The sequence below is a fragment of the Bubalus bubalis genome, chromosome 2 (genome assembly GCF_019923935.1).
Source record: "Bubalus bubalis isolate 160015118507 breed Murrah chromosome 2, NDDB_SH_1, whole genome shotgun sequence".
In the NCBI taxonomy this organism is placed as follows: domain Eukaryota; kingdom Metazoa; phylum Chordata; class Mammalia; order Artiodactyla; family Bovidae; genus Bubalus; species Bubalus bubalis.
In genome coordinates this window covers 187570293-187587427 of record NC_059158.1, presented here as the reverse complement: position 1 = coordinate 187587427, position 17135 = coordinate 187570293, and the positions used below count along the sequence as shown (strand labels likewise).

The window sequence follows — 17135 nt, the reverse complement described above, 5'->3', positions numbered from 1 at the left end:
TAAAGCACTTGGGACAATGTCTGGCAGCACTGGATAAATGTCAAAGGAAGAAGACACACCTGCCCGGAGACTCCGTCTCAGAAACACCCCTACAGAGATGTGTGTGCACACGGGCAGGCTCTGCAGTGATATACAGAATGCTTCTAAAATGCCAGAGAAATGGCAGAGGTGGGGCTTCCCTGGCGGTCCAGCAGTTAAGAATCTGCCTTGCAGTGCAGGGGACACTGGTGTGATCCTGGTCCAGGAAGATGCCATGTGTGTTGGAGCAACACAGCCACTCAGTCTACACGTTGCAACTGCTGAAGCCCGTGTGCCTAGAGCCCGCGCTCTGCAACAAGAGCAGCCGCTGCAGTGAGAGCCCTGCGCCCCGCTCACTGCAACCAGAGAAAGCCTGGGCGCAGCCACAGAGACCCAGCACAGCCAAAGATAAATAGGTAAGAATTTAAAAATAAAGAAACAGCAGAGGCATAACCTGGGTCTCAGAAGCCTCACAGCATGACTGCAGACAAGCCTGCACAGGTGGGAACAGGAAGCCCCCGAAAAGCACCAGGACCCCGGGCTTGTATGCGGCGTTAGCACGTTGTCCCATAGTGACAGGCACAGACATGGTGTCCCCTGACCCGGGGGTCAGTGGCTTCTGGACTAAGGATTTCCAAAGGATTAGAGACCCCGGGCTCCAGGGCAAACCAGGAAGGATCACATAGAGACTGGAACTGGGCCCAGCGCATCATTACGCATTTCTGCAAAGCCGGGAGCGGCTCTCGGAACTGGGAATAGAAGGGTGAACAGACATGGGCAGCAGCCGGGGGCAAGCAGAAGAAACTCCAGAGTAACTAAAGTGGAAAGGGCTGCAAGGAGACAGCTGTGATGAGGAGTACCCGTGCGGGGAGAGACTCCAGGGGAGGGCAGGGAAGGCTTTGACAGTGTCTGATACAAACCAGGAACTCCGTCCATCCGTTTCACAAAGGGGAGGGTGTTGGCAGGACTTGCTGATGAATGGGAGGTAGAGGTGCAGGAATGGAATCAAAGGTGCCTCTCCTCACTGAGTTTTGCTCTGAGCAGGTGGGGGCAGTGGAGCCGTTTGCTCAGCTGGGGCTGGGGGAGCAGGCTGACACCGGGGGGTGGGGCCAGCTTCCCTCGGTTCAGGTGAGAAGACCCGTTTCTTCTGCTGACGCCCCAGGGAGGGCAGCTTACTCCTCTGAGCCCCCATTTCCTCCCTCAGAATTTAGCTCGGTGCCAGTGCAGACCACTTAACCAGGGAACCCTGATTTTGGTGGCAGGCTGGACAGCTGATTTTGTTAAGGGAAGCACACTGATTGAAATGGCCCACCCTGGCCAGGCAGCATAGTAACCATTTGCATGAGTTGTTTTATGACAGGAGATCCTGATAAGGAATACGGAACTAATAAGCCACCACCAACCGGAAGAGTTCGGGAAAGGTCGAAAGGAGACACCGTGTGTCCGTCCACTTCCCCGAATCCCTCTCGCTAGCATCCATCTTGGCTTAGCGATGCGTGCGCCACCAGGAAAGACTCTGAATTAGAATGATTGGCCAAAGACCACCCGGAAACTAATCTCATCACCATAAAACCCAAGACTGCTAGCCACACTGCAGAGCAGTTCTCCTGGGTTCCCTTACCCTACTGCTCTCCACCCGGGTGCCCTTTCCCAATAAAATCTCTTGCTTTGTCAGCACGTGTCTCCTCGGACGATTCATTTCCTAGTGTTAGACAAGAGCCCAGTTTCAGGCCCCGGAAGGAGTCCCCCTTCCTGCAACAATTCTGCATAAATGACTTCTTCAGATGTCCCTACCAGGAGACTGCGTGCCACAGTGGCCAGGGGCTGGGCCTGGCCCTGGGGAGACCTGGGTTTGGATGCGCATCAGCTGTGTCTACTGTGAGAGCTTTAAAAAGTCACTTTTCCTCTCTGAGCCTCTCTCCTCCTCTGTGAAATGAAAGCTCTTGAAACGAGGTGGCAGGAGCCAGCTTTCATGAGGTCCTGGCGCTGGGCTAAAAACTTCCTAAAAGCAGGGGCTTGGGGACTGCATCTCAAGATTTGTCCCTTATTTTTTGTATTGCTCTTTGGGGCTTCCCTGGTGGCTCAGATGGTAAAGAATCCACCTGCAATGCAGGAGACCCAGGTATGATCCCTGGGTTGGGAAGATCCCCTGAAGCAAGGAATGGCCACCCGCTCCAGTATTCTTGTCTGGAGAATTCCGTGAAAGAGGAGCCTGGCAAGCTACAGTCCACGGAGTCACAAAGAGCCGTACACAACTGAGCCACTAACTCGTTCATTTTCACTTGGCATTTAAGAGACTCCGACCTCTGAGCCATCTGGGAAGGAGCGACAGCTGCCAGGTGGCCCACGGTCTTTATGGGAGGAGGCCAAAGGAGGCTTCCTTCCAAACCACAGAGGATATGTGAGGCCCTGCATCTGCCCAGGGTCACCTCTGGGGAAGCGGCTCTCCCTGTGGTCACCGGGTGGTTTGTGGGCCGGGACCCAGGGAGGAGGTTCCCTGCTGCGGCTGCTGCTTCCTCGGGGACCCACAGGAAGGGCATAATATACCTGGTTCTGTAACCAGATAGGGTAGAGGAGCCCTGGGGAAAGAACGTCAGGCATGGCTTTCTTGACATAAGAGAAGCCATTTTGGCCCAAGCCATTCTGTGATCTAAGCCTGCCCATGATGCTTGCCCTAGACCAGGTCTCAGTAACTAGTGATCTTAAGGGAACAAAAGAATAAAGGATTGTTATCAGGCAAGAGAAGTAACACGAGCAAAGATAATACACCAGTTGTAAATGTCAGCTTCTGTGTCAATGGTGATGATTAGCCTGAAATGCTCAACCACCAACTGGAACCTGATGTCGACCTTTTCCAACTCTTGCGACTTCAATCAACTAAAGCTTGGACTCTGTTGCCTGCCCAAGCCCCTTCATGAATATGCGTGCACCCTTAGCTTAAAACTCCTCTAGTGTTGCTATTTGGGGAGATGCTGCTTTGGGGGATATAGATCCCTGGTGTTCTCTTTTCTCTGCAAGGCATAAATCTTTCCTAATCCTGATCTTTTGGTTTGAAATCCCCAAGAGGCAAACCCAGTTTTCGGGTAGCAGGCCAAGTGGCAAAAGACCTGAGAATGCACTAATTTGGACTGGTTTACTCTAGAGCATTGCCAAACTTCTCAATTTCCCTGGTTTCACTACATCTTTGCAAGAAAAGGGATTTTCTCATGTAGTGACAAACCCCATGACAAGATGATGGCTGTCTAGACAGATCAGGTGGAGTTTCAGCAGTCAGTCTGGTAGTTTCCTGGGCAGGGAGGAGGCGGGAAGAAAACCTGACTGTCGGGTGTTCGTGGCACAGCCTCCTGGCATCCAGCCGTCAGCGCGACGTGGGCGATGAGAAGGGAGCGTTTTTCGTGTTGCACAGACGGCCCACCCTCTGCACAGGGGTCTCCCACTCTGGCCGCGTTGGAAACGCGCCACTTGTGAGAGTCCTGAGGGCTGGGGCCCGGATCCCGCAGGGTCTCGGTGCCCGAACCCGGGGATCTAGTCCCGAGGGCCGGGGCCCGGATCCCGCAGGGTCTCGGTTCCCGAACCCGGGGATCTAGTCCCGAGGGCCGGGGCCCGGATCCCGCAGGGTCTCGGTGCCCGAACCCGGGGATCTAGTCCCGAGGGCCGGGGCCCGGATCCCGCAGGGTCTCGGTGCCCGAACCCGGGGATCTAGTCCCGAGGGCCGGGGCCCGGATCCCGCAGGGTCTCGGTGCCCGAACCCGGGGATCTAGTCCCGAGGGCCGGGGCCCGGATCCCGCAGGGTCTCGGTGCCCGAACCCGGGGATCTAGTCCCGAGGGCCGGGGCCCGGATCCCGCAGGGTCTCGGTGCCCGAACCCGGGGATCTAGTCCCGAGGGCCGGGGCCCGGATCCCGCAGGGTCTCGGTGCCCGAACCCGGGGATCTAGTCCCGAGGGCCGGGGCCCAAATCCCGCAGGGTCTCAGTTCCCGAATCCGGGGATCTAACCTGGGCCCTCTGCAGTGAAGGTGGCGTCCAAACCACTGAACCACCAAGGAATTCCCAGGGAATTAATCACCTTGGAAATGTGATTCAGTTTTCCACACAGTAGGTATTTGAGACAAACCAGTTACTTGAGTTTACAGAGCATTTGCTCAACTGCAAGCTAGAAGCTTTTTTTACATTATTAGTTTTTTAAACTCATATGTGTTAGGTATTTATTTTTGAAGTTTTTTTCAGCATAACTGAAAACAGTGTGAGATATTTAAAGTGTATGATGTGATGATTTAATATACATTGTGAAGGGGTTTTCCCTCATTCATACGCTCACAAACTTTTTTTGGGCGATGGTAAGAACTCATATTCTTTTTTTTAAAAAAATGCTTATTTATCTGTTTTTGGCTGTACTGGGTCTTGTTGCTGGGCCAGGATTTCTCTGGTTGTGGCGAGTAGCGGCTGCTCTCTAAGGTACACCGGCTTCCCCTGCAGTGGGATCTCTGGCTGTGGAGCGCTGGCTCCAGGGCAGTGGGCTTCAGTGACTGCAGCTCATGCGCTCTAGAGCGCAGGCTCAGTGGTCGTGGTGCCCGGGGACCTGCGGCAGTGTGCGGGCTCTTCCTGGACCAGGGACTGAACCAGCCTCCTTTGCATTGCAAGGCAGATTCTTAATTACTGGACCACCAGGGAAGGCCCCCATTTATTCTCATGGAAACTTTACCCACAATTCTGAGAGGCGAATGCTCTTAATCTCCATTTTACAGATAGGAAAATAGAGGCTCAGAGGTTCAACTTGCCCAAAGACGGGGTAAGAAGAGGTGGCTGGCTTCAGCCCTTAGGGAAACTCAAAGCATTCCACGGGATGCCTTTTTGCAAGTGGAAGCACATCAGCTGGACACAATTAGGGCACAGAAGTGGCATGAAGGACGCAACACCGTCCCTGTTCAAGTCTGCAGTTTTATCAGAAAAGTCTTTGTGACTGAAAATAGAACATTCGCCTGCAGTCCAATTGAAGATTAAATAAGCAGTAAATTAAACGACCAGTCGATAACATACTCTAATTTAGCTCAAGTTTAAATGGGGTGAGAGAATGATCCATGGTTGCAAACTTGACGTCTGACAAAGCTGATTTGAAGAGGCAACTCCCCTGCTTCTCGTCAGTAGCTGGCTGGCGCAGAACTCATCTTTAAAGCCATTAAATTAGTCCCGAGAAAACCCATCTTTCCCTACAGGTCTAGAGATTAGAAGCAAAATCAAATTGCCCAGGTATGTGGCCTCCCCCCGAGGCCGTCAGGGATCAGTTATGTGTGAACAGGCCTGCAAGGTGGTGTTTGCCCAACTGCCGCCCAGCCCAGGGCGCGCAGGGTTGTCTGAGGCCTTTCCAGTTCTCACTTCCAAACCTGGAGCTCGAACATCTGAAGACTGTACTGCGTGTTCTTACTGAGGTGGTCAACAATTCTGAGATGCTAATGTTAGGGCTTCCCTGGTGGCTCAGTAAAGAATCTGCCTGCAACGCAGCAGACCAGGGTTCGACCCCTGGGTTGGCAAGATCCCCCGGAGAAGGAAATGGCTGCCCACTCCAGTACTCTTGCCTGGAGACTCATCCATGGGGTCGCGTCGGGCACGACTGTTTATCTCACACACACACAGTGTAAGGGCGGGGCGACAGAGGATGAGGTGGTAGGATGGTGTCACTGATTCAGTGGACATTGAGTGTGAGCGAGCTCCAGTAGGCAGTCAGGACAGAGGAGCCTGGCGGGCCGCAGTCCATGGGGGAGCAGATATGGGCACAAGCGACTGAACAATAGCAGCAGCAAATGGAAGGGCGAAGACTGTGTTTTCTAAATTTCTAGTAATTTAATGTTTGTTCCTTTTTTCTTGGTGACCTTGGCTCCTAGGCAGGAGGGGACAAGCCTTGCCCCTCACCTCTTGCAGTACCAGATGAGTGCCTTTGAACTGTCCCTTTATTTATGGGCTTGGTCTTCGTCACTGCACACAGGCTTCCTCTAGCAGCAGGAGCCTGGGGTCTCCCTGCGGTGACGTCCCTGGTTGGGGGCGCAGGCTCTCGGGGAGCAGGCTCGGCAGCTGCAGGAGCCTGGGGTCTCCCTGCGATGATGTCCCTGGTTGGGGGCGCAGGCTCTCGGGGAGCGGGCTCGGCAGCTGCAGGAGCCTGGGGTCTCCCTGCGGTGACATCCCTGGTTGTGGGGTGCAAGCTCTTGGGGAGCAGGCTCGGCAGCTGCAGGAGCCTGGGGTCTCCCTGCAGTGACGTCCCTGGTTGGGGGCGCAGGCTCTCGGGGAGCAGGCTCGGCAGCTGCAGGAGCCTGGGGTCTCCCTGTGGTGACGTCCCTGGTTGGGGGAGTAGGCTCTCGGGGAGCGGGCTCGGCAGCTGCAGGAGCCTGGGGTCTCCCTGCAGTGACGTCCCTGGTTGGGGGAGTAGGCTCTCGGGGAGCGGGCTCGGCAGCTGCAGGAGCCTGGGGTCTCCCTGCGGTGACATCCCTGGCTGGGGGCGCAGGCTCTCGGGGAGCGGGCTCTAGAGCACAGGCTCAGTAGTTGTGGTGTCCGGGCGTGACTGCCCCTCGGTCTGTGGTATCTTCCTGGACCTGGGATCAAAATTGTTCCCAGCACCTGCAGGCAGATCTTTTTATTTTTTGCATGACATGTGGGATCTTAGTTTCCCACCAGGGATCAAACCTGTGCCCCCTGCATTGGAAGTGCAGAGTCTTAACCACTAGACCACCAGGGATGTTCCACGGCTGGCCGATTATTAACCAGTGGACCACCAGCGAAGTCCAAACTGTCTATTAAAGCCAGAAATGCCCATTAAGGTTCATTCCCAGTGAGTCAGACATTTTTCTTAGCCTCTTGATACAAGAAGCCTTTGTTTCCAGGATAATCTCAGTGCTACAACTTGAAAAACAGCCTTGGAGTATCCCTCAGAGTGAATGCACTGGAACGTGTGTTGGAAATGGGTAAATAAGTTACATCCTTGCCAAAGAGCAGAGAACCAGTGGGTAAATAAGCTAAAGCTGAAGGTAAATTTCACACACACACACACACACACAGATCTTTAGTAGCACCGTGGACCTTATGTATCCTAAGGGTGAAAGTAGAAAGCTGCTGTTATTCACAGTAGCTAAGACGTGGAAGCAACCAAATCGTACATTAACAGATTACTGGATAAACAAAATGTGCCATGTACAATGGGATTCTTCAGCCCTGGAAGAGGGGATTCCGACACTCGCTGCACCAGGAGTGAACCTGCACAACTCTACGCCAACTGAAAGGTGTTACGAAAAAGACAAGTCCCGTCTAATTCCACTTCTGTGAGGTACAGTAGTCGGAGTCACAGAAATACAAAGTAAAGTGACTGGCTAGGCGCTGTGGACGGAGAAATTTTAAGTGTTCAACAGGTGGAGTTTGAGTTTTGCAAGAGGAAAATAGTTCTGGAGATAGAGAGGGCTGTGCAATAATGCGCATGTACTTAAACCACTGATCCGTCCACTGAAAAACGGCTGAGGTGGTAACTTTTGTGCATTTCACCACGAGGGAGAAAAACAACAGAAACTTGCTAATATTTTGTACCTCATTTTTGAAGGGAATGAAGAACTTCACACGTCTGAGATGACAAGGCTCTGGAGGAATGACATGAACGGTCAGCAGGGGTGTCAAAGTGGGGACTGGAGGGGCCTCCGTGTCTCACTTGACGAGCGACCACTGTCGTCTCAGCGTTACCGCTCTGGGGGCAGCAGCAGAGCCAGGGCGGCCACGGCGGGAACCCACGCTTCCCGCTGAGGTCCAGGCCTCTGGCGCGCCGCTGCGGAACTGGAGCTCACAGCTGTGTCGGGGGACTCTGTACCGCCGTCTCCACGAGACAGAGATGTGATTTTAAGTAATTCTAATCCTGGGAGCTGTAGAAGCCAGGATGCTGCACTCCATGGGCCAGTGCTCGCTGAGCACCCCAGGGAGGGAGGCGCCCGCGCTCCGGGGGCCGAGGGGCGCCCTCCAGGACGGGCACACGGGGCAGCAGAGCCGGGAGCGAGCCCCCGGGCCCTGCGGCACCGGTTCTGCGCCTGTGCGCATGCACTCCCCACGATGGCTCAGCTCTGGAGCCAGGTCCCCTTCAAGGACCGGGGCCCTCCTCACAGTGCACATCCCGCTGCAGCACATGGAAGGAACAGGCCTGCTTTTTATAAACTAGAATAACGTTTATTTATTTCTTAGACTGTTTATTGTACATGCTGTATTTGCGGGAAATCACGGCCTCTGAAGGAACTCAGGGGTGAACTGCATTCTGAGCCGGCTACAGTCAGGTTGAGCACGGCAGTCAAGCAGAAGCCTGCTTTTCTTTATAGGTTGCCATCATCTTCTTGATTTCAGCAATAGCTTTCCCAGGATTCAGCCCCTTGAAAAAAGGAGAAGAGCATCGATATGAAACGTTAAGTGGAACTGAACGAAGAGCCCGATGACCTTGGGCGAGACTCCCGCCGTTGCTGGTGCCGGGTCCAAGCCCCGCGACTACAGACCCCGGCCTCTGACTCCTCGGGGCTGGCTGGGGCGGAGAGCCCCCCATCCCCACTCCTGAGACGGCCGCTCTCTCTGCAGGAGCCTGTGGGTGAGGCTCCTGTGGTTGGTCAGAGCCCAGGAAGAGCTCCTCCTCCTGTGACCGCACTGTCAGAAGCAGGCAGGTGTCTTAAAGGCTTCACATCATACTATTATCACTAAATCACCATCACCGGAAACCAGCCTTTACAAGCCCTCAGAACTACGTGGGAGGAACGACCCTGTTACCCCTTCCTGAGCTCCATGAGTTAAGTGGTGGTGACGCTGGCATGAGCTGCAGCCTGGCCCACAGCTGCGAGAGCTGCCCTGCAGGAGGCACAGGAACGAGACCCAGCGAACGCCAGCCCCCGGGACAGCAAGGGGACAGCCCAGCGCTTGGTAAAGTCAGACGCTCGTCCGAGGCGAGTGGCGGTCTCCTCATTTTAGGACAACTCAACTTTGAAACTGAAGCGCGTAGGAAAAAAGAGATCTTCAGAGAGAGAGAGGCAAAGAGAAGTTTTCCTGAAAGCTTATGGGATTAGAAGTGTATCCCTTTGAACTGATCCTTCAAAAGGAAGTTCCCTGGACTATCAGTACACAACACGAGAAACGGCAGATGCTGACAGAGGGCACCCACCCCGCCGGCTGAGGGCGCCCAGGAAGCTGGCTCCAGCACGGCTTCCCGGAGGGCTGGGGGAGGACCTCCCGCCGCTCTGACCCGCCGAGCCGCGTACACGCCTGCCCGCCGCAGCTCAGGAAACGGTTGAGACTCAGACGGGTAGTAAGAGGGCCTGATGCGGCCCCGGGAGGAGGGCAGCCCTGGGCTGGGAGGCGCGTGGTGGGCCTCTAGCCCTGCCCCCGCCCGACCGTGACCCGTCGCAGGCTCAGCTTCCCCATGTGTAAAAGGGGGTGTACCGGACGGTTTTTAGGGCCCCTTCCAGCTCAACCACCCTGGGCCTGTGTGCAGCCTCAGAGCCCAGTGCTCGCCCCTCTTTACCAGGCGGCGGGCGGGACATGCCACGGCGGCCCCTGGCTGGTCCATCTGCTGCAGGTTCTCGCCCAGGAAGGCGCCTCAGGAGGCTGTGTGGAACTCTTAAGAAGCATGAGCACACGAGCCAGGCCGCCTTGGAGCGGCTGTTTTCTGACTGACCGGCTCCAATGGGTCCAGGACCTTTTTTGTTCTAAAGAACAGAAGGCCCCAGTGCTGAGCGCTCACTCTGTGCCAGGCCCTGTCCTGAGACGGTCCGCGGCGTGCGGCCGCAGGGCTCACTGGGCGGAGCCCGGGTAAGGGCAGGCAGCGCTGCCTGCGGCCGTCAGCACCCAGCTAGAGCCTGCCGATCCCCGCGCTGACGCCGCCGAGCAGACCGGAGCCGGGGGTCCGAACAGCGGCGTGGCCCAGTCTGGACTTCACGTCTGCTGAGATACGCCGCCTTTTCTTTTTTTAAGCCGCTAACTGGCTGGGCGTGAGTCTTCCATCTTGCTGCCTATCCTCTTAAAACGAAACTGCTCCATCCACAGTCCCGCGCAGAGGGCGGTCCTGGCGGCTCCCCGCCCATGGGCCGGACCACAGCTGCTGGCTGGCTCTGACGTGGGCTGTGCCGGGAGAGCTGAGCTGGGCCACGCGCCTCCCTCTGGGGAACGTAAGCCGAGAAATGAGGAGACAGGCAGCTGCTGAGGCTGCGGCAGGGCAAGCCCAGGAGCAGGAACAGGAAGAGGGAGTGAAAACTAGGCAAGCAGAGCTCCGAGCACGAGAGCAGACACAGCGAGCACAGGCCTGCCGCGGGGCAGAGAGCGGTGGGCGGAGCCCTCGGCCCCTACGCCGCCTATGCTCAGATGCTTCCATCCCGTGGTTCCTGCAGTCAGAGCGAGCCCAGCGGATCCGAGCAGGAACCCGCGTCCATGCCCGCGGGAACCCTGCCTCGCGCCGACACCCCCGGGCCCACACCGAGGTGACCGCGTGCTCTGCCTCCGGGGCACAGGTCGGCGGGGCCGTGGGCCGTACCTTGGGGCAGGTCTGCGTGCAGTTCATGATGGTGTGGCAGCGGTACAGAGAGAAGGGGTCCTGCAGCTTGGCCAGGCGCTCCTCCGTGAAGTCGTCTCTGGAGTCGATCATCCAGCGATAGGCCTGGGGGAGCGGGCACTGGTGAGCCGAGCTGTGCCCTGACCGGCGGGAGCAGCCCTCTGACTGACATCAAGGCTCCTGGCGTGCAGAGAACCCTGCTCACCCAGCTTAGAGGTCATTTCCACACCCTTTACTTCTCATCCTCTTTCAGAGAATGGCTTCCCACCCTTTCGTAGCATCTTCTGATCACCTCGACTAATGATCCCCACGCACCTCTGAGCCACAGCACCCAGTCCCTGGTGCCTAATTATGCACCAGGGGCGTCGTGTACTCGTCTCGTGCCCTCGTCACCCTCCTCCCTAGATCATGAAAGCGCAAAGGCAGGGAAGCTGTGCTTGACTCTAACTGCCTCCCCAGCACTACTCACTGTCTCTGAGTAAACAGACTTAACGTTTAATCTACTTATTGATTCTTTTAATGAGTGTGGCCATCCAGGAAGCCTGAGCTCAGCCAGCTGAACACGGACTCAGCTCCTGAGCAGCAGGCTTGCCCCAGCAGTGGCCGAGAGGCCCTCTGCACACCCCAACTCAGACACCGGTGTAAGTGCCAAGCGTGAACACACCTCACTATTCAGTCTTTAACTTGGCCAGGATCAGCACTGCTGACTGGTCACAGAACCACAGAACTTCTCTTTTTGTGGGAAAATGAGAATCAAGAAGTTGTTTTTTGAGTTGCTTAAGGCTCTATGAAAAGCACTGACCACAAATCTAAAAAGTATGAGCTTTCTGGGAACAAAGACAGTGACCTCGGCTGTGAACTACACACCCAGTCAAAGGTGATGAAAAGCAGCGCGCGGTTCTTTCTAAGCAACCCCTCAACCCAGCCCTGCAGGCTTTCATTGGCCGGGAAACCTCCAACCTTTCACTGGGTAACTGCCCCTCAGTGAAATTTCTCTCTGCCCTGCCTGCATGTTGAAAATCCCTGAGAGGGCGGTGGGGAGCTTTCTAACAGATGGAGTCAAGGAAAGCGGGCAAGTGGGCAGCAAAGAGCCAGCTGCACAGGAGAATGTCTGAAACATCTGCATGGCACGGCCTGCCACCTGCAGCCACCAGCCACGGGCATGGCCCTCGCCACACTACACGGAGGCCTTCTGCAGATGAAGCCCCAGATTCATCGAAGCCAGTGAAGGCGATGTGACCAACTGCCCTGTTTGTAGCGGGTGCCGGGAAGGACACCGCCCCTCACAACAGCTGGTTTCCAGCACACTGTCCTTCTGGAGTCCTGGAAGCCCGAGCCTCAGCGTCCCTCCCAACAACGCAGGTGCCTCACCTGCATGAGGACGGCGGGGCCCAGGTACTTGTCTCCGTTCCACCAGTAGCTGGGGCAGCTGGTACTGCAGCAGGCGCAGAGGATGCACTCATACAGCCCGTCCTGCGCGGGGAGAGAGGCGGTCAGGGCCCATCACTCCTCACAGAGCCCGTCCTGCGCGGGGAGAGAGGCGGTCAGGGCCCATCACTCCTCACAGAGCCCGTCCTGCGCGGGGAGAGAGGCGGTCAGGGCCCATCACTCCTCACAGAGCCCGTCCTGCGCGGGGAGAGAGGCGGTCAGGGCCCATCACTCCTCACAGAGCCCGTCCTGCGCGGGGAGAGAGGCGGTCGGGGCCTATGACTCCTCATAGAGCCCGTCCTGCACGGGGAGAGAGGCAGTCAGGGCCCATCACTCCTCACAGAGCCCGTCCTGCACGGGGAGAGAGGCGGTCAGGGCCTATGACTCCTCATAGAGCCCGTCCTGCACGGGGAGAGAGGCAGTCAGGGCCCATCACTCCTCACAGAGCCCGTCCTGCGCGGGGAGAGAGGCGGTCGGGGCCTATGACTCCTCATAGAGCCCGTCCTGCACGGGGAGAGAGGCAGTCAGGGCCCATCACTCCTCACAGAGCCCGTCCTGCACGGGGAGAGAGGCGGTCAGGGCCTATGACTCCTCATAGAGCCCGTCCTGCGCGGGGAGAGAGGCGGTCAGGGCCCATCACTCCTCACAGAGCCCGTCCTGCACGGGGAGAGAGGCAGTCAGGGCCCATCACTCCTCACAGAGCCCATCCTGCACGGGGAGAGAGGCAGTCAGGGCCCATCACTCCTCACAGAGCCCATCCTGCGCGGGGAGAGAGGCGGTCAGGGCCTATGACTCCTCATAGAGCCCGTCCTGCGTGGGGAGAGAGGCGGTCAGAGCCTATCACTCCTCATAGAGCCCGTCCTGCGCGGGGAGAGAGGCGGTCAGAGCCTATCACTCCTCATACAGCCCGTCCTGCGTGGGGAGAGAGGCGGTCAGAGCCTATCACTCCTCATAGAGCCCGTCCTGCGTGGGGAGAAAGGCGATCAGGAGCCTATCACGCAAGAGACATCTGTGACCTGAGCTGATTAAACATGACGTGTGGGGTCAGCACACAGGCAAAGTGCACTGAGCTTTGCGTGAGTTTTCTTGGCAAAATCCTGGGAGTGGTTTGCAGAGATTTACCAGATTCATAAAAAAGATCTTGGAACTGATCTTCAGACATGTGCTGGATCAGAGCCCAAAGTTCTTAAGTCCAGATGTACTTATCCTTTAATAAATAACCCCTTACTTATCTTAAAAAAAAAAAAAACAACAAAAAAACACACACACACATGAAAAGACCTTACCGCCTCGAATGCGGTCTAGCAGAAATTAAAAGCCCCCAAGTGTCGAGGCCTCCAGAGTCTACACCGGCCTCTGCCCTGGGTCAGCAGGGTCTCAAGGTTTCCAGGGGGAACATTAACACCGTCCCCAAGAGTCAGCCCACACTGAGCACTGGGTGCCTTATGACCTCATCTAAGCGGCACAATAACCCTGGGGTGGATTAGATTCCCATTTTACAGCTGAGGCTCAGAGGCTCAGCGGAACGGCCTGCTTTGGAATCCTTCCTCTAACACCGCCACACTCACAGACTCAACCTGCCCAACAGGTTCTAACAAACCGGACTTTGATTTGGGGAACAATGGAAACTGCTAACAAGTGGCACAACAGAAGGGCATGCTGACATCTGACGTGACAGCCATGAGCAGATGGCAGAGTTGATGGTCACCACTGTGAGCACAGGTCTCCAATAAAACCCGTGCTCTCAGCTGCTGAGCGTCCACGCCGGGCCCACTGTCTGGAAGGCGTAAGGTCACAGCGCTTACAACCTTTTATTAAGGTCAAAGCCTTAGTAACAGTCATGTTATTTAGTCTCCTTGATATGATAGACTTCTTGGAGTTAGAAATTAGGGGTAGAGCTACGTCCTGAGAATGAGAAAATATTTAAAGAGAAGTTGGCTGCTTGCTCTGACGTGCAGCGTCACCATGCTGACCCTCAACATCCCCACGATGACAGAGCTGGGCGTCCTTACTGTGACTTTCTACTTGCTTTTTGAGCTCTACCGTGTGGCACATGGAATTCAGTTTCCTGACCAGGGATCGAACCCACGCCCCTCGCAGGGAGCTTGGAGTCTTAGCCAGTAGACCACTGGGGAAGTCCCAAAGACTTTCCTTTCTTAATGTTTTATGGGGAAGAGGTATGTATGAGTCTCAGCTGTCTGACTCTACATGACCCCATGGACTGCGGCCTGTCAGGCTCCTCTGTTGGTGGGATTTCCCAGGCAAGAATATGGAGGTTTGCCATTTCCTTCTCCAACAGGGAAGAGAGGACACGCTAAATATTCCCTAGGACCTAAAAAGGCAAAATTCATGTATTCACTCACACAACTGTGTTTGCTGGTAAGACGGCTCACGCCATGCGACCCACAAAGGGCAAGGTGCGGCCCCGCCGCCGAGGCGCACTCGGCCTGCTGACAGGCTGCCCCGTAAATGAATGAGATGGTGGCCCGAAGCAGCGTGAGTCCCCGCCTCATGCAGAGGCAATGTTGGCACCTGTTTCCTCTGGTCCCCCTTCCCACCTCTTCCTGTCCAGAGGAGTGTGCAAGCCAGAGACTTCTTAAAGGAGGTAAAAGTGTGCGAGAGAGAGAGACTAAAGCCTTGATAATAACCCCTTCACTCTCAGAGACTCCACAGCGTGTCCCCAGGCGTGGCACCTCCAGGAGTAAGCAGACCCACACCGCGTTACCACATGTGCGGTGTCGGGAGAGGAGCAGGTCCCAGTCCTGGTTCCGCCTCACCTCTCACTCCTGTCTGTAACCAGAGCGGTGGCAGCCGGGCCGCAGACGGCCAGCACGTGCTTCATTCGCCTGTGCTGTTAGTAACGGACGCAGCCCTCGGTCCTCTGGGTCCTCTGCAGGCCCTGGCACCGAGGCAGCACCGCGCTGCCCCAGGCTGGGCCCTCCAGCCCTCAGTCCTCTGCAGGCCCTCACTACCCGCCGGGCCCTGATAGGCTGGGCATCAACCCTGGACAGTTAGTTCTGAAGGTCCTTTCCGGAAGACGCTAAACGGTCCACATCGTCTCCTGCTGCCCCTGCCGCCAGCCTCCCCAGCCCCGCCCCAGCCCCCTGGGTAAACATCTCTGCCACAAAATCCTCAAGTCAGACAATGAACGGGGACTAATGACCAGTTTCTCACGGTCCTCTATGGACTGCAGATACTGCTCCTTGCCTCCCTGGGACTCATCCTTCTTCTTTAAGTAAGGCTCGATGGACTTGTACTGAGCATAGAAGTTGCTCAAATCCTGTTAAGAGGAAGAGGAAGAAACGGGTCAGATTCCACCGCCACCCTCCGTGTCCTTATTTACCCCGTTTCTTGGACACTGCCCGCGTTCCTGCCCCGTGACAGCAGTCAGCCTCTTCCTCTGGCACAGACACGTGCAAATCCGTGAAAGGAGAAGTGGTCGTGTGTAGGCGTGCTCAGGAAACCTCTCCTCTAGCCACGTGAGAAACCTTCCCACCCTGCAGTACTTTCTCCCGATGTCCCTGAAAGCACCCAGTGAGGGACAGGAAAGGCGGTCAGATATCGGGGGGTGCAAATTAAAGCTTTCCCAATGGAGATTTTCCACATGAATTCTTTGGTGTGAGGGCTAAATTCTTCATTTCTGAAACTGTCCCAGGTCTAAAATTCTGTGTCCTGTTATTCCCAAACAATCCTCACCAAAGCAGCTGCTGGAGGATCTTCTAGGCCTTTAATCTTCTGCCATTCACATTCCTTAATTAAACTCACGACAGCAAAGAAACCTGCCCTGAAGAACTACAGCATAACACACACACCTCCCAACCCACTTAAAAAACAGAAAACTTACAGGAACAAGGTCCTTTATCACATACATATGTGGCAGAGGGTAGATTTTGGAAACTTTGCTGAGGTTGGTGTCGATCCTGCGGGTGCACGCAAGAGTGTTGCCTCCATTGATGTTCATGGCACAGGAGCCGCAGATGCCTGGAGAGGGAACAGGGGCGCCCCGACCCACTGCGTCAGCTCCCTGCCAGGCTCCAGCGGCAGCGGGGGCGCCAACACGGACACGCCGTGCGGAGGCGCCCACCGCCTTTCCCTCCCCTGCTTCCTGGAACGGAGACCCTAAAGGCTGCAGACCCAAAAGCCTGCTGTGAAACCAGGGCAGCCCTGAGGCTGGAAGGTGCCCGCCCAGGGTGGCGCTGCTGGGGCCCGAGGCCCGGGTCCTAGCTCCTCGCGCCAGGTTTGCTGAGGGGAAAAACAGCCTTCTCTGTGTGTTTCTTTTTAAAGTAACTGTTACTTGCCGTGCCGCATGGTTTGTGGGGTCTTAGTTCCTCAACCAGGGATTGAACCTGGACCCCTGGCAGTGAAAACTCAGAGTCCTAACCACTGGACTGCCTCGGAATTCACCGGACTCAAACCCTCAACAGATTAAGACCCCGTCGAATCACCACTGTCTTGGTCATCTTACAGTTGAGGCCTGGACACAGGTGTCCCAGAGGTCGCTCTGATTCTACTGTCTCCATAAAGCAGCTTGGTGCCTACACTGTGGACATGAAACCCACACGAGTTGCCTCAGCACCGGCTTCCCAAGGAGGATGAACTAATGTGAAACCAAACCAAAGGAAGCAAAAGAAGGCGCTGAGCAAGCACCGTGAAATGAGGTTTCCTTAGCTTGCACTCATTTCCTGCGTATGGAATTTCTTAGGTATTTCAGGGTTACAAATGACTACTCGATCTAACCCCTGCTACCACGTGTCTTAAAAAAAAAACAAAAAAAGAAAAGAAACTTCCCTTAAAAGGGCTCGCTGGGAAATTCTTTACAAACAAGGGAAACAGAAGTAGCCAAAGTTAGTATCATTCTGCCTTTTCTATTTTTAGCTCACATGGACCACACCTGGTGTTCTTGGCTCAGAAAGGTTACTGAAAGCATCTCTACTTCCTGTGCTGTCAGGGTGGTATTTGATTGCAGGAGGATGTTCCCTCGACAGCGGGATTCAGCCAAGCTATCGTGCCAGCAGCATCGGCTACATTAAACCCAACCCCGCAGGCCAGCCGAAGCAGAACAGACGTCTCAGCAGCAGGACTTTAAACGCTTGAGCCACAGCAGGACACGTGTGGAGTGCGGTGGGCCAGCAGCCCTGACGATCCTTCCTT

The 17135-nt window shown here is 55.8% G+C and overlaps 1 protein-coding gene across 2 annotated transcripts in view; it reads right to left on the bottom strand.

Moving 5' to 3' along the window:
• Positions 1 to 8181: 8181 nt before the first annotated feature.
• Positions 8182 to 17135, bottom strand: part of SDHB (succinate dehydrogenase complex iron sulfur subunit B) — a 29869-nt gene continuing 20915 nt past the window's right edge. For both annotated transcript variants that reach the window (XM_044938220.1, XM_044938221.1), the window contains exons 4-8: positions 15829 to 15965; positions 15148 to 15264; positions 11928 to 12029; positions 10539 to 10661; positions 8182 to 8399 (exon numbers count right to left, since the gene is read on the bottom strand). In XM_044938220.1, coding sequence (XP_044794155.1) covers positions 8322 to 8399; positions 10539 to 10661; positions 11928 to 12029; positions 15148 to 15264; positions 15829 to 15965 — 557 coding nt within the window. In that variant the 3' untranslated portion in view covers positions 8182 to 8321. The remainder of the gene's footprint in view (positions 8400 to 10538; positions 10662 to 11927; positions 12030 to 15147; positions 15265 to 15828; positions 15966 to 17135) is intronic.